The sequence below is a fragment of the Typopeltis vanoorti genome, chromosome 18 (genome assembly GCF_054136105.1).
Source record: "Typopeltis vanoorti isolate ZY-2024b chromosome 18, IOZ_Tvanoo_1.0, whole genome shotgun sequence".
In the NCBI taxonomy this organism is placed as follows: Eukaryota; Metazoa; Arthropoda; class Arachnida; order Uropygi; family Thelyphonidae; genus Typopeltis; species Typopeltis vanoorti.
In genome coordinates, this window is record NC_143566.1 from 25,097,204 (window position 1) to 25,114,460 (window position 17,257).

Genomic DNA, 17,257 nt, shown 5'->3' on the forward strand with positions numbered 1-17,257 from the left:
CAAAAAAAAAAACAAATCTTCATTACTGAACGCGTGATAACATACAGGAATAAGTCTCGCTCGTCTGAATTTTCTTTAAAAAAAATTAACTTTTTTATGTTGTCATTTTTGTAATTTAGGAAAACATTTAATTTCTGGTTTCAGTTACCAAAATTCCATTATTTATTGAATGATACAGTTTGGGGAGTGCGCAAGGCATGTGCAGAAGTTTTCACATCTCTTTCATTGGTCTGCTCGATGGATATACGCCAAACAGAATTAGCAGGTCTGTTTATTAATCTTCTTACAGATCAGTCAAGATGGGTAAGAATTAAAATTATTTTATTTTTGTATTTTTATTTATTTTACCTGGGAGTAACAGTCAGCTTGCTACCAAGAATTCACTTATCTCATATCATTAAAATAAAAATTCTTTGCAATTGGGGGATACTTTAAAAAGTAATTAAAAAAACTTAAAAAAATTGAAATTTAATCTTGATCGGCAATTATATCCTTGTAAAAACAGTCATGGGATTTAAATTGGTTGTGTGTGTGTGTGTGTGTGTGTGTGTGTGTGTGTGTGTGTGTGTGTGTGTGTGTAGCTTATTCTTAATAAGCTAGCCATGATTTGCTATATCTTCTAATTGCAGCTTGGCAAACAAAAAGTTTGCCATGATGAAATTAATAAAATATTGCTAAGAACTATTAAACTGAAAGCTTAATAGTTCTTAGCAATCAAGTCAGGTATGATCAGGTATCTGTAATGGATATATAATTATGTACTTAGTATATTATACCTAACAATTTTTTTTTCTCCCCTCTATTCTTTCCCAAGCATAATGAAACAGTTGGCATCTCAAGTACCTTCCTGATTGCTTGTATATAGACTGTTGACTCTACATCATTAACTTATAATGTAGCCTACTGTCAAATGCCTTTGTAAAATTTAAAAAAAAATGACAGTATATGCCTTTTGCCTCATTAACTGCTCTTGATACTTTATTATGAAATGCAATCAGATTACTAAAAGAAGAGTATCCCATAAACAAATCCATGCTGACTCTCACATATGACATTACCCTTATCTGCCTAATGCTGTATATGATCTGTTACTAATTTCTCCAGAATCTTAACTACTGATGAAATACAAACTGGTCTGTAGTACTATATACCCTTTTTCCACTCCTTGAGCTCAGTTCTTTGGCACCTTCCCTAATTACTTTGTAATTAGGTGTGTGCTGGACAAATGAGTGTGGATGCATGATAATGGAAATATGAATTGGACATATTTTTCAGCCCCACCAAGACATACATTTTGAATATTTGTGTATTGATTAGATATTTGTTTTGTTTACAGTTAAATAGAAAGGAAGAATAACTTTCGCATTTTGTCTCATTTTATGTAAAATGAGCTGTATTATGCATGTGGTACCAAGTGAAAGACATGGAAGAAAAAATTCTGTAGTCTCATGGTGCATATGATATAGTTTGTCAAGTGAGTGTGCTCACAGTGCATTTAGATATGCATGAATTTCTGAACATTTGAATAATTCATTACTAAAAGCGAATTTTAGAGATTAAATGTAAATTTCTGAATTGGAGAAATGTTTATCTAGTTATCACATACCCACAAAAAATGGAAAAGCAGTACTGGTGAATTTGTTTCAAACAGAAGCAAAACTTGTGAATATCTTATTAAATTATATCTTTTTATATCTCATCATAACTTATATCTTTATAAGAGCAACATGAAGAAAGCTGTCCTACTTTGGCCAAACAGGCAGGACAGCGAATATCAGAATTTCAGAACACAAGGACTACATCCAATTTCACCAGTATAGCCACTCTGGTCTTGCAGACCATGCTCTGGATACACACCACAGAATACGGTGGAAGAAAGCCATAATAATACACCGTAGCAAATTCAAGTTTGAAAGACTTTTCATGGAATCAGCCTCAGCCCTAAGAAACATGTCAAAGCTCAACAAATTTGATTGCATGAGACTGCCCCAAATTTGGGAGACATACATCATGAGACCTTCAGCCCAACGGCCAAGAGTAGCCCACTAGGGGGCACCATCAGGACTTTTAGGAGAAATAATAGTTTCCTGCTTTGCCCTCATTTACTGTTTGTAGTGCCTGCATGCATGTGGCTTTATTGTAAGTTCCTTTGAAAATGGCAACATGATGTTGCCAAAATATTGGAAATATATATTAAAGTTTAATTTAATTATATTCTATTGTACGTTGTAAATTCCTTAAGTCAATTAATAATTATGTATAACCAGCGTATAAGTCTTTCAACGAGAATAAAGGAACAGTATAGATAATTTCATTTGAAAAAAAAAAATAAAATAAAGAAAGAAGAAAATGGTTCTCATTGATCACCAACTGCGAAATTCGTTTCTTGGTACTTGGGTATTTTTTTTTTTTTTTTGTAATTTGATAGATACGATTATTTGTGCACATAGCACCAATAAGGAGGAATATGAAAACAATGACGTCCAGGTCACCATCTTTGTCTAAAACTTTTAATTTAAAGGATTTTATTCAGTGTACTGTTTGTGAAATGTTTGCTTTCAGGAGAGCGGTTGGAGTCTGGTTTGACAACAATAGTGGAGTGAACGTGTGCAGAAAGTGTAAGGAATATGAGGATTTAAAGAGTGTTTCAGGTCGTGAGAGTGACATCATTGTTGAAAGTGAGAATGTACAAAATAGTGATATGCGAGGTATGAATAGTGATATTTGCAAGGTAGTAGTTTGCCAGATAGCTGTGAGAGTAGTGTTGAAAGTGAGAATGAAGGTAGACATACAGAACGAATGAATGAATTAATGGATAATAAAAACGAGACAGATGCAACGAGTGAGATCGCACAATTGCGCAGAGCGATATATGCAGGGCAAATCGGCAGCTGGAGCGTTGCCAAAAATGTTTACCGAGCATAACAAATAATAAACAGCAAAAGTATGATAAGAAAAAGAAGAGTATGATAGTGAGTGTAAACAAAATGAAAGAGCGAGTGTTGTATGGAGATTCTTTAGTAAGAGATGTGATAGATGAGAGTTTAACAAAATCATACCAACCTGGTGCAAACGTTAAGGATGTAAGCGAGTCAAAGAGAGGATTTGAAGGAATTACTTGAGGTAGCAAAAGAGAAGAGTGAGAGAGTTAGGATGGTGAGTCTGTTGCTGCAGTATGACAGTGAAGAGTATAGAAGGAGGGCCAAAATTGCTAATGACTTTATGCTCAGATTATGCAGGAGGAGTGGTGTGGAATTTGTGGATGTGTGGAGTGAATTTGATGGGCGAAAGGATTTATATAAGATGGATGGTTTACATTTGAATGGATTTGGTGTACGGAGACTTGAAAAGGTATTGTTGAATGAAGTGGATGTGCAGAATCAGGGAAACTAGAGTTATTGGGGGGGGGGGGTAAATATGCAGACTTTAGGGAGACGGTTGAATGTGTGATATGCCCGAACGAATACGAAGGACGACAAATCAGAATGGGATAGTTAGTATCTTCTTCTTGTTATTGCTATCTTCTATCGAAGGTCAGCGGCCATCTTGGCGAACAAACTGCGCTCTTGTGCTAATCTGAGCAGTTGTGCACTGCTCTTTCCTGTTAGTATAAGGCATGAAAATAGGGATGGGACAAATGGGCTTCTGCAATTCATGTATACTAATGCCAGAAGTATTAGTTAGGAACAAGAAGGAAGAATTTTTGGCCTTGGTTGGCACTTCCAGGCCACAGGTTATTGGCATTAGTGAAACATGGCTGACAGAAGATCATATATAGCTAGTGGGATTGAATGTGAGGGGTATGGTGTGTTCAGGAGTGACAGGGAGAATAAAATGGGGGGGGAGTGTTGTTGATGATAGCTGATGAGCTACAGCCAAGGAGAATAGAAGTGGAACTGCAGGATAAAGAAAAGAGCACATTTGAGGCTATTTGGTGTGAGATTGAGGCTAGCAGAACAAAATATACAGTTGGGTGCTGCTATAGACCAGGTGATGGAATAGATGGTGGAGATGGTATGCATAAGCAAATAGAAGAAATGAGTGGAAGGAGGGTAATTATTATGAGAGATTTCAACTATGGTAACATTGATTGGAAGGAGAAGAAGGCACACGGGAGGAAGGAATTGGATTTTATGCGGTTATTAAGGGATAACTATCTGTGACAGCATGTAGTGGAAAATACCAGGGGGGCAGAGAGTGCTTGACCTAGTAATTGCAACTGAGAATTTGGCTGTAACAAATATGACCATGTTGCCACCAATTGGTGAGAGTGATCATAGGGTCTTGACTTGGGAGGTGGCTAAAGGTGTGGAATTTACAATTAAGACAGGATACGTGTGGCATTATCAGGCTGGTAAATATGACAAGCTTAGGAGTTTGATTGGTTCAGTGCCATGGCATGTAAAACTGCAAGGGCTTGAGGTTGATAGTGCATGGGAAGTGGTAAAGGAGGTAATGGCTGACTGTACACCTAGAGTCTGGATAGTAAATCAAATAGGGGTTAAATGGATGAATAACACCATTAAGCTTGAGCTGCAAAAAGTGGAGGGAATTTAAAGAGAAAGGTGACCGGCAGGCACATGAACGGTATAAAGTGCAGGCCAGAAGGGTAACAAGTGTGGTAAGAAAAGCAAAAGCGGATTATGAAAGAACATTAGCCATGCAGGCTAGAGAGAATCTCAAACAGTTTTTTCAATATGTTGCAAGTAAAAGAAAAAATGTATATAAAAGAAAAGAATGATTTTAAAGAATCTCGATGGTAGGGAGGTAACCGAATCAGTTGATATAGTTGAATTACTGAGCGAGCACTTTGCAAGAGTATATCATCCAGGTGGTGACATTGCAGGAATGAATGAACCAATAGCTTATACTGGAATTGTGGTGAATGAAGTGGAGGTGAATAGTCTATTACAAAACCTCAATGTGAATACATCTGTGGGATTGGATGGTATACCATCTCGTGTTGTACGTGAAGCAGCTAAAGAATTGTCAGTGCACTTGACCATTTTGTTTAATTTGAGTCTCGGGTCTGAGTTAGTCCCGAGGGGTGGAAAGAGGAGAAAATAGTTCCACTGCATAAAGGAGGTTCCAAGACTGCTGTTGTAAATTACTGACTGATCAGGAATCATTGTCAAGGTCTTGGAGAAAGTAGTAGTAGAGAAAAATACAGGATTGGATAGATGAAAATGGGATACCGTATGGGGGACAGCATGGTTTTGTGAAGGGTAGATCATGCCTCAGTAACTTGCTCACATTTTATAACACAGTGACGGCTGAACTGGATAAGGGTAATGGGTTTACAGTGATTCTACTGGACCTTGCTAAGGCCTTTGACAGGATACCACATGGAATTCTAATCAGTAAACTGCAGCATATTGGGGATGGATATAGGGTTGGTGAGATGGATAGGAGGGTGGTAGATGGAGAGATATCAGAGAGTGGTTTATTCAGGAGTAGAGTCCAAAAGATGGCCTGTTACTAGTGGTGTGCCTCAGGGTTCTGTTCTTGGACCACTACTTTTCAATTTGTTCATTAACGATATGGGAAAGTATCTGAGAGGAAGTGTTCATTTGTTTGCTGATGATGCAAAGTTGGTGGATACGGAGTTGAAGTTTAGGGGGCGCATCACAAAAGTGGCTAAATCAGCTCATCAAATCACTTGGTTGCTTAAAAATACTTTAACAAGCAGAGACAAACAGTTATTGTTCCTCTGTATCGAGCCTTGATAAGACCCCATCTAGACTACTGTGCCCAGATTTGGGCGTCAGGGTTTCTTCTTGATGGGGAGGAGGTGGAGAAGATCCAGAGAAGAGTGACCAAGATGATAGCAGGTCTGTGGAATGAACCTTATGAGAACAGGTTGCAAAAATTGGTTGATAGGTGGAAAAGGGGTGATATGATTGAGACATTCAAATTACTGAAGGGTTTCTATAGGATTAATCCAGAAGATATTTTTGAGAATAGGATTGGTGGTGGGAGGACTAGGGGCCATACATGGAAGCTGGGCAAGAGTGTGGTTAGCAGGGGTGTTAGAACTAGGTTTTTTACTTGGAGAGTGGTGAATGAGTGGAATAAGCTGCCAGAGTCTGTTGTGGGTGCTATGACCGTGAATGAGTTCAAGGCGAGGTATGATAGATACTGTGTGAATGTCGAATAGTTGCTCTTAACATGGTTACTGCCTCCCTCGATGAGTCTGTCGACTCCTTGGAGTTTCCCCGAGATAATAATAATAATGTAACATCTAACTTTGTATTAGTCATATTTTTTCAATAGTAGGAACTCATGGGTGATCTGTTTCACTGCTAACTGGTAAACATTTAATGTTGCAAGCAGTCTGCAGTATTTTCTATGGAAACAAAAGTGAATATTTGATCAGAGCACCAAAGCTGTTTATATAATCTTTGTGTGTGGGGGGAGAGTACTGCTGATGATAGCAGATGAATTGGAGCCATAAAGAATAGGAGACAGACCGGAGGATGGCTGTTCATTTGAAACAATCTGATGTGAGATTAAGGCAAGTAAGACAAAATATACGGTTGGTTGTTGCAATAGGCTAGGAAGTTCCACAGATGATTTATAAGAAATGCATCGCCAAATTAGTACAATGAGTTCAGGTCGGGTGATTGTTATTGGGGGACTTCAACTATAGAGATATAGACTGGAAGGAATAAAGATCATATGACAGGAAGAAAATAGAATTTATACACCTGCTAAGAGATAATTGCTTAAGACAGCATGTGATGGAGGGAACTAGAGGTGGGAGAGTATTGGATCAGAATCATAGGATCAGGAGAGCTATCCATAACCGACGTGACCACATTGCCTCCATTTGGCTAACGTAACTAAGTATCCCTGATCTTATCCCATAAGATCCTCTCTTTCCCCAAAAAAATTTCTATGTTCGCCCCCATTCCAAAGTATTCTCTGCCCACCTTTAATAATTTAAAAAATATAAAAAAATCCAAGTTTTTCAAAAAAGTTCACATACCTCTTGCCTCACCAATAATTCTCCCACATCTCTCAGACCCTACTTTTCCGACCTCCCTCTTCCGTTCAGTCATACTTCCTTCAACAATGAATATATATTGCCATATGCCTGGATGCCACTGAAAAAGAAGACAGCCAGCAACATCCCACAAAGGTATGTCCAGTCTTTTCTTCCTATATATTATTATTTTTTCTTCCTGTATATTCTTCATATATCTGTCCATATAAAACATCAGTAATGCCCTAAAATTTGAGTAAAAAGCCAATGATATTATAAAAAAGAGATACTCCTAAACTAAAGTTGGCTAAATAGCCATAAAAATAATATTTACTTAGAGAACATGGAAATTTTCCCAGAAATAATACCTACACATGGTCTTCACTTTGGAGATTGTAAAACATGAGGAATATTCTATCGAGAAGGAGTATATATGGAGTTACCGGACAAGTGATTATGACAAGTTAAGAAGAAGCTTAAATCTGCGCTATGACATAAAATGCTGCAGGGCAAGGATGTTAGTGGTGCATGGGATATAGTTAAGGGTCATCTAGAGGAAGCAGTATTAAATTGCATACCTTGGGTAAGGAGGGTTAATCAGCTAGGAGTTAAATGGGTAAGTAATATCACTAAGCACAAGCTGCAGAAGAAGAAAATGCTGTGGAGGTATGTAAAGAGAAAGGTGACTAGCAGGGCAAGGAAAGCAAAATCAGATTATGAGAAGAATCTAGCCAAGCAGGCCAAAGGAAATCCCAAAGAGTTCTTTTGTTATGTGGCAAGTAAGAGGAAGAATGACTACAGAAGATTAATGAGTGATGATGGTCATGAGGAGACAGAAGCAGATAAAAATAGTTGAGGTTACTGAGTGACCACTTTGTAAGGTGTGTCATCCTAGTGAGGTTGTTGCTTTAACCTATGTGACAGACACTAATGTGGGAACAGAGGTGAATAAATTGGAGGTTCTTAGGATATTGCAGAATTTCAGTGAAAATACAGCTGTGGGATTAGATGGGATATTAGCTAGGGTTTTGCGAGAATGTGCAAGGAACTGGCAAATGCCTTTGACTAGGCTCTTTAATATAAGTCGCAGATCTGGTAAGAGTTTCAAGAAAGTGGAAAGAGGGAAAACCTTTGCATAAGGGAGGTTCTAAGACTGCAGTAGTAAATTTTAGACCAATCAGTATCTTAGGCATGGTGGTAAAAGTATTAGAAAAATTGGTCAGAAAGAGAATTCAAGAATGGATAGATAAAAAATGTGATACTGTATTGAGGGTCAACATGCCTTTGTGAAGGGTCAGTCATGCCTTAGTAATTTACTAACTTTTTATGACTAACTAGAGTAACATCTGAGTTGGATACAGGAGATAGCTCGATGATTTTGCAAAGGCATTTGACAGACTACCACATAGAACTCTGTTAAGCAAATTAGAACAAATGGGGATGGATATGACACTGGTTAAGTGGATAAGAGGGTGGCTGCTGGACAGATATCAAAAAGTAGTATATGGTGTGGCAGAACTGAGGCAAAAACAGGTGGCTAGTAGTGTTCAGCAAGGTTCAGTGCTGGGACCATTGCTGTTTAATTTGTACATAAATAATATAAGAAATAACCTTAAAGGAAATATTCAGTTGTTTGCTGATGATGCGAAATTAGGTAGAATAATAGTTAATCAAGGCGATGTTGGACAGCTCGCAGGATGATTTCAATAGTCTGTCAATATGGGCAAAAGATAATGGATGTCAGTTTAATGTGGAGAAATGTATAGTTATGCATTTTGAGATTAATAGATTACAAGCTGTGTATCACATTGATGGCACTGTACTCCAGGAAATAGGCAAATCTAGAGATTTAGGGTAGTTGTAGCAGAGTTAAAGTTTAGAGAAAGCTTAGACATATTGCTGAGGTTGCTAAGATAGCCCATAAGATTACTTGGCTTTTGAAGAACACATTAACAAGTAGAGATAAAGAAGTTGTTATTCCTCTTAATAAGGCCTTGATTCACCTATACATCTGGATTACTGTGCTCAAGTCTGGTCCCCTGGGTTTCTTGTGGATGAGGAAGCAGTGGAGAGGATTCAGAGGTGATCAAGATGGTGAGTGGCCTGTGGAATGTTCCCTATGAGGATAGATTTGAGGGTGTGTGGATTGCAGAAATTGGTTGAAGGAGAAAAAGAGGGGATATGAGAGAAACATTTAAGTTGCTTAAAAGTTTTATAGGCTAGATGCAGGGGGAAATGTTTCAGCACTCTTCTAGGGGGGACCAGAACAAGGGGTCATCCCTGAAAGTTGAATAAAGGTGTGGTTAGTAGGATTGTGAGGACTAGATTTTTTTTTTTTTTTTTTGCTTGGAGATTTGTGAATGAGTGGAATGGGTTGCTAGAGTCAGTTGTGAGTGCTGGGTTTGTTAATTGGTTCAAGGAGAGGTGTGATAGATTGGGTCTCCAGCGATGAGTCTTCGGACACCATGGAGGTGTCTGTATAATAATAACAGCAACATAAGTAGCATACGTCTCTCAGTTGTAATTATAATAATTTATTTTTACTAAATAAGTGACAAGTCATATGCTAAATGAATTGATGACTAGATTAACAAACAGCATTCTTTCCCTTCAACATCCGATTTGAAAATGAGCTATTTTTTATTGGCCAGCTTTATAAATTACTGGTAAAGAGAAATCACTGCTTCTGATCAAAAAGTATGTATCTTTTACTGCAAAAACTCTTACTAGTACATATTAAAAACCTTAATATAAATTGTTGTGATGATGAGCCTAGGAAAATAGTAATTAATTTTTATTATTTTATTTTTGTCAATAGGTTAAGGTGGCTGCCTTTCAGTCTCTGGGCCCTTTCATTTCAACTTTTGCTGATCCAAAAAAGAGTGGTCTCAGTTATCACAAAGATGGCAAAATAGTGATAACAGAAGAAAAAGCAAGTGTTTCAGATGAATCAGTAAAGAACTATAATGGAATGGCTGCTACTGAATGTTTTCAGCCTGCAAAGAAAATAAATAAAACCAATTCTTTAGATTCTCAAAATGCTTCTACCAATTCTGCAGATGATAGAGTGCCTAGCAGTATTACAATATTGTCAGGTGATGAGAACTTAGTAAGTTCACTTCAGGATATGGATATCAGTAATGTAAAAACAGAACCATGCAGAGAAATTCTAGTCTGTGATCAAAATACTGAAATATCTATAGAGGAAATGAAAGCTACTAAATTTTTTAATAGATGTGCAGCTGGTGGGGATCAGAATTTATCTACTAGTCATAATAATCACTATCACAATCCTACTTATAAAGAAATGTTTGGTGGTGAGTGTTCTTTCATTTCAAATGTTGGAATAACAGGGGACAAAGCATGTCAAGAGACTGTGTCAGATTCCCCAATTACTATAACTGCAAAACATGGGCATCTACATTTTCACATTGATAATGAAAATGCCTTTAATAGTTTTCAATTTTGGCGCATTCCTATTCCTGAACTTGAGTTAGACATTGACATTGAGGATGGTAAAGCAACAAATATTCATGTTAGGGCACGTGTACATGATGATGTAAATCATAAACTCTGTTCTTCTGATTTGAGTGTCAAAGTAGTGCCTGTGGTTAGTGGAATTGAGAGACATACTGCTTGTTCGGATACTCCATCAAAACTTCCTAATTCACATATAGAAAATTCAGACAGGTGAGTTGAAATTGTGAATCCCCCCCAACCTTTTTTTTTTTTTGATCAAGTGCAAAATGTTAATTCAACTTGTTTGGAGATGTATTTATTATTGTAGTTTGCTTATACAATGGATTCAAAATAATGCAGAAATTCAAAATTAACACAGTCGCAAATCCTTTCATCTTGCCAATGCCTTCTCTAATATATTTTGTGTTGAATTTTTTCTGTTGTTTTATCAAGATTATCATGAATATCACATTTTTATAAATTCTGCACTTCATAAAATTCAGAAAACATCTTAAGTGGTATCACAAAAATATGTTTTTGTTTTTTAAAAAAAGCAAATAATGCCTTCTTAAGAAAAAAGTAATTTCTTACATCATCAGTTTACTGTAGGATACTACACAATATGACAGGATACTTGATTAAATTTACATTGAGCATGACACGTGTAGTAGCAATGCTGTAACATGGCATGTGGATAAATCTTTTTATTTTCATAAATATTTGAAATTTTAGTAATTATTATTTGATAGTTTACTTACTTTTTTAGACTATATAGTTACATGTGTTTTTTGCCTGCAAATTTCATTATGCAATATTTAAAAAGTGTTTTAAATTGCAGAAAAATGGCAGCCATGGCTTCCTTGTTCAGTAAGTTAACATTAGGAATTTCAGGAATGAGTACAAGAAATGTGAGCTGTGTTGAAAGTAGGAGAATGAAGTAACTACAGTAATCTATTGTTTATCTAATTCTCACCATTCTGATAATTGAAGTAAAATTACATGGTGCTGTACGGAAGTTGGTTAACATCTAGGGTCAGTTAATTGAAAGGTCAATTCTTTGAAGGTTAGATAAATGGTATATTACTGTAATATTGATAATATTAAGCAGGATATTGAAAGTATTGTCGAATGCAGTGGAAGGAGTGAGTGATAGTTGATGAATATGAACAGGCTTATGAAAGAAGTGGCTGAAGGTAATGTGGGTGATGAGGTGACAGTAAGGAAAGAAGTAGCACACTTATGTAGAGTCCTTCACAGGACATGAGACAAGAACTTGAGAAATGACTAGTGTGTGGCATAGGAGGGAAAGTAAAAGAAAAAATGAATGGGAAAAGCATGAAAGAATAAGAAACAGGAAGTAAAGAGAAAGTGTTGTATGAAGATTTGATGATAAAAAGTGGTACTTAAAAAAAATGGGATGAAAACATTTTTCCCATGTGCAAAGATCAAGGATGTTAGTGAAGCTGTTAGTTTGTAGAGGGAGAAGTGAAAGAGTCAAATGTGTTTGCAGGCATGAAGGATTTGAAATGTGCATCGAGAAAAGATATGTTGTTGATAAAATCCAAAACAAGAGTGAGAAAGTAAAGATTGTGAGTCTACTGTCATAGAATAATAGGATTAAATTGAGAAAGGCTGTGATGATTGTTAACGAGTTACAGATTGTGTGTAGGAAGAATGGTGGATAGTTTATAGATGTATGGAGTGAAATTTGATGGACCAAAGAATTTGTATATATCTGATGGATGATATTTGAATGATTTTGGAGTTGAATGTTAGAAAAGTGCTTTTCAGTGAGGGGAAAATCAGGGACTATAGTAGCAGTGGTGGGGATGCAATCAAGCTTGGATTTAGCCACCACTGGAATAAATAAGTATATGTACAGAAATGATTTTTCTTCTTTAGCCACTTTCCATCCACTGCTCGATATAGGCCCTCCTTAACTTTCCAGTTCTGTCTGTTTTTAGCCAATGTTCACCATCTCGTGTCAAATCTTTGTAGTTCATCCCTCCATCCTGTTTTTTGATGACCTTTCCTTCTCTTGGTATCTACTCGGCACTTAATTTTGTCCACCTGCTTAATTTTTACCTGGCAGTCTACTAATATGGCCAGCCTATCCATTTACTTGCTTTACACACTTCTCATCATCAACTCCAGTTGTCTCTTTAATTATAGTATTTCATATTCTATCCCTTTTTGTTATATGGAGCATTCTTCTCTCCAAGGCTCTCTGGGCCACATTTTTTTCCATTATTCCAGACAAAATTTTCCAGAATAATGCATATATTAGAGATTTCTGTTTAGGCTCATAGATAAATCTCCTAACAAGTAATCTTTATAACAACCAAAATGCTTTGTTTCCCTGTGTTATTCTTCTACTTATTTCTTTATTTGTTTTTCCTTAAAATGAACTAATTGACCAAGGTAAATATAGTCCTCCACAATTTCAATACAATTATCTGTTAATTGTATTGAAATTAATATGATCTGACTTTGTCATTTAGTTTGGTTTTAGTTAGATACCTTTTTTTTCCCCTCCTTTCGCTACGCTTGATAGTGTAGCGAAAGCAGGAAAAGGTCATTTAGCATTTCCTGAGCTTCTTTGTTTTTTGTTAAAAAAAAAAAAAAAAAAAAAAACAATGTCATCTGTAAAACATAAGTGATTGAGATATTTTCCATTGATGCTAATTCCATAGTTTAACCATGAGACATTCTACTAATGTAGCAGAAAACAATTTGGAGAATATAGGATCTCCTGGCGTTACTCCTCTCCCAATACCGAATTCCTTTCCCTGATGTTCTAGCTTTATACTGGTTGCTGAGTTTTGATATGCAGTTTTTAATAATTGGATATACTTTGTTGAGATAGCTTGTTGTTTTAAGCTGTTTATTTCTGAATGATATAGAAAAATGATTATGCACTGACATGCATTTTCACAGGTTTCAAATCTGAATGTTTTGGAATGACATTACATAAGGGTAACTGTGGACCCAAAGGGATGCTGAAATACATGTGCCAGAAGGTATCAGAAATAAAGGAGAGGAGTTTTGGGCATTCTTCAGCTTGACTCTGCCAAAAAACTATCATTAATGAGAACTGGTTAATGGAAAATGATATAGTTACAGGAATAAAATGTAAGAGATATTGTCTTTTCATGGAGGATCTGGGAATAAGAATAGGAGGTGTATTGCTGATGATAATCAAGCTACTTCCACTAACAAAAATATAAGTTAAGGAGGGGGTGTTTTTAGATCTGAGGGAGGTGATTTTTGGAGCTATCTGGTGCAAAATAAAGGCCAATAGGACAAAATATATCGCTAGCATCTGTATAGACTAGAGATTCAACAAAAGGATGCATTAGCAGATTAGCACAATTAATGGAGGCCAAGTAATTGTTATGGAGGACTACAACTGAGGACATAGACTGGAGAGAAGAAAAGGCACATGACGAAATGGAATTTATAATTATCTGAAAGAGCATAATGATGGTGGGGACCAGGGATTTGAGAGTGCAGGATCAGGTAATAACATCAGAAGATGTATCCTTAACACTCAGCCTCTGATAGGTGTTGAAAGTTTGTTTCACTTGGTTATGCTATAAATTAAAGATGATGAGAAATTATATTTTTGGTTTCATTCAAGTGTAAGCAAGCAAAGTTTACACATAAATAACTTCATGATTGGGCTATTTGTATATAGAAGCTAATGATTTAATGTTTTGTTGTGTTTTTTCCCTTACAAAATTAGTGTTTCATAGTACATTAGTGTACATTTTAGTGTTTTATAACAGCGCTTCCCAAACTGTGGGCCGCGGCCCCCCTTGGGAGCCGTAGGTTTTGTTGAGGGGGGCCGTGAAATAATGAAAACAAATTTAAAATGTTTTAAGACCAAGTAGATTTTATTTTAAAAGAAACGTATTTAACTTTTATTATTTCTTTTTTGTTATTTTTTATATTTTAATGGAAAAATTCTCACATTGGTGTTGGTTCACAAACTTTGCTTCCTGCGTATTTCGGCGCTAAAGGAATATTAGTAAATATTGCTTATTCATACGTTTCATTTCAAAGCAGTGGTTAATTGTATTTACTTCGAATGCTCTCCAGGGAAGCTCCAAACCCTCCTGTCCCTTTCATCACGTGTCCGTAATCAGGGACTGTTGATATTGACTTTATATACATATCAAAACTCGTTTTATATTATCAGTTTTCTGTTACCAATAAAAGTTTCGCATATACTTCACACATGAAAAAAAGCTTAAACAAGTTCATGTGGGGTAACTCGCTTGCAGTGGTAAACAACACGCCCTCCCTAATAGCCACTCAAGTACTTTTATTATGCCAGTGAATAAGGTATGAGGAGTCTGTGTAACATATTTCTCAACAAATAGTGCAATTAGAGATAACTGGGATAAAAACACACTAATTAATGAATCGCATGTCCCGTCATACAAAAACTATGCTGTATATAGACTGAAACAAAACCATATGTTTAATGGGCAAAGCACAGCATGTAACTAAAAACTATTGTTATTAATTAGATGTATGCGAGTTCGGTTTCCCAAGGCAGCAATAAGATTCAACCGAACGTGTGAAAATTCGTAAAAGTGTTAAAACTAAGTAATATATATATATATATATATATATATAATGAATGTTATGGCAGTTTCACATTTGAAATTCGGTTGAAGAGAGAGTTAGCATTTCAACTCAATTGTCAGCTATGCTTTTATCTTTCAGTTGCGCGATCTTTTGTTAATACCACACCAATCATATGCACGTTTTAATAACCTGCCTTTGCTGTCTGTTTCGCGTTAGGCTTAATTACCTTAAAGGGAGAAAAGTCACAAAAGAGAAAAATGTTCCTGGTCCGGGGGATTCCCTTATTCAGGTAATATTCACTAATTTCCTGTTATCAGCCTGTGGTGTGCCAGTATCGGTAAGTGGTGCTATTATTTGATCTATTGTACGTTAAAAAATTTAACCCTGAGATGGATAATTGGCTGATAAAAAATAAAAAAAATTCCCACGAACAATCAGAAGAATTTCATATTTTACCAGAACAGCCCGCATCGTCTTCAGAACCAAACGGTAAGAGGCAAAAAACGTAATATTTGCACTTGATTTTTTCAATATTCACTGTGTATGTTTTGTATTGAATATAAATACAATAAATATTATAATAATATATCTCTCTATTACGATTTTTTTTCGAGGGGGACCGTGAAATATTTTAATTTTTGCTAAGGGGGCCCTGACATCCAGAAGTTTGGGAAGCACTGTTTTATAACATATTTTTGCATTTAAGATATCGCAATATTAAATATAGTTTAAAATGGTGTCAAAAATGCGCAAGAAATGTAACACTAAGAGGAGCAGCAAAGTTGAGAATAAGAAGGCTTGCCCCCGCTAAGAAGGATATTAAGGAGATTATTGAAAATGAATTCACCTCCAAAATAGTGAAGTTAATGCAGATTATTAGAGAGAGATGACATGGGAATTACAGAAAGTCGAACAGCGTTTGAATGAACATAGGGAGGATAAAAAAATTAAGCACCAAAACAAGAAATAAGAAATCGCAGAATCAGGTAAGTTAGTAATGCTGAGTGTAAAAAGAAGGATGTTATTTGGTATGGTGACTCTATCATAACTTGTTGGGTTATAACATTTTTCCCAGAGCAAAAATTAAAAACATAACACATGCAATTCAAAAGCAGAATTAGTTAAAAGAAAATAAAAAGAGATTGTAATTGTAGTAGGTATTAACGGCTTAACTAACAATAATTCAGTATGAGAGAAGTTGGAAGAAGCGAGAGTGAAGAGTGAGAAAGTGAAAATTGTAAGTATATTACCTTGATATAATAAAAATGAATTAAGAAAAATGGCTATGATGGCAAATGATTAGATGCATAGACAGTGTAGAAGGAATTAATGCAAGTTTTTGGATGTGTGTAGTGATATTGAGGGAAGATTGGATTTGTATAAGAGGGATTTGTTGTGTTTGGTATCAGGCATCTTGAAAAGATAGGTAGGGTAATCAGGAATGCTGCTGATATTCAGTACTTGCAGAATGATTTGAATAGGCTGGAATTGTGGGCATGGGACAATGGATGTCATTTCAATGTCAGTAAATGTAAAGTCATGCACTTTGGCATGATTAGATATCCAATGTTGTATTATATTGGTGAGATTATGCTAGAAGAAACTGATCAGGCTAGGGATCTTGGAGTGTTAGTAGATAAGAAGTTGAAGTTGAGCAGCCATGTAGTAAATATTTCAAATACAACTTAAAAGATAATTGAAATGCTGAAACAAACTTTGACATGTAAAGATAAGGTTGTCATTTGCCTCTTTAGAAGGCCTTGATAAGACCTCACTTGAACTATTGTGCGTAGGTCTGCTCTCTCAGTTTCTATTGTGATTCTGATGCAGTGGAGAGTGCAAAGAAGAGTGTTAAAAATGATATCAGGATTATAGCATACTGATTATGATTATGAAGACAGATTGAGAATTTGTAGACTGCAGACATTAGCAAATAGGAGAAAGAAGGGTGATATGATTGAGACATAGAAATTTCTGGAAGGGTCATACAGTATTTCAGTTGATGAAATTTTTCATTTTATGGAGGATGAGGAAAGTATAAGAGGGCATCGTTGGAATCTGTGAATGAATGCTGCTAAGAAGTGGTAGAGGATTAGATTTTTCTCTCATAGTGTTGCATGATTGGAATGGATTGCCATTGGATGTTGTATGTGCAAGCAGTGTGAATGAATTCAAGAATAAGTATGATAGCTGGTGTATATAGTAAGTGGTCTCCCT

The 17,257-nt window shown here is 36.0% G+C and overlaps 1 protein-coding gene across 8 annotated transcripts in view; it reads left to right on the plus strand.

Moving 5' to 3' along the window:
• LOC150096550 (serine/threonine-protein phosphatase 4 regulatory subunit 1-like) overlaps positions 1-17,257 on the plus strand; it is a 536,793-nt gene that overhangs the window by 376,535 nt on the left and 143,001 nt on the right. For all 8 annotated transcript variants that reach the window (XM_090408176.1, XM_090408177.1, XM_090408173.1 and 5 more), the window contains 2 exons: positions 145-303; positions 9,804-10,675. In XM_090408176.1, coding sequence (XP_090264302.1) covers positions 145-303; positions 9,804-10,675 — 1,031 coding nt within the window. The remainder of the gene's footprint in view (positions 1-144; positions 304-9,803; positions 10,676-17,257) is intronic.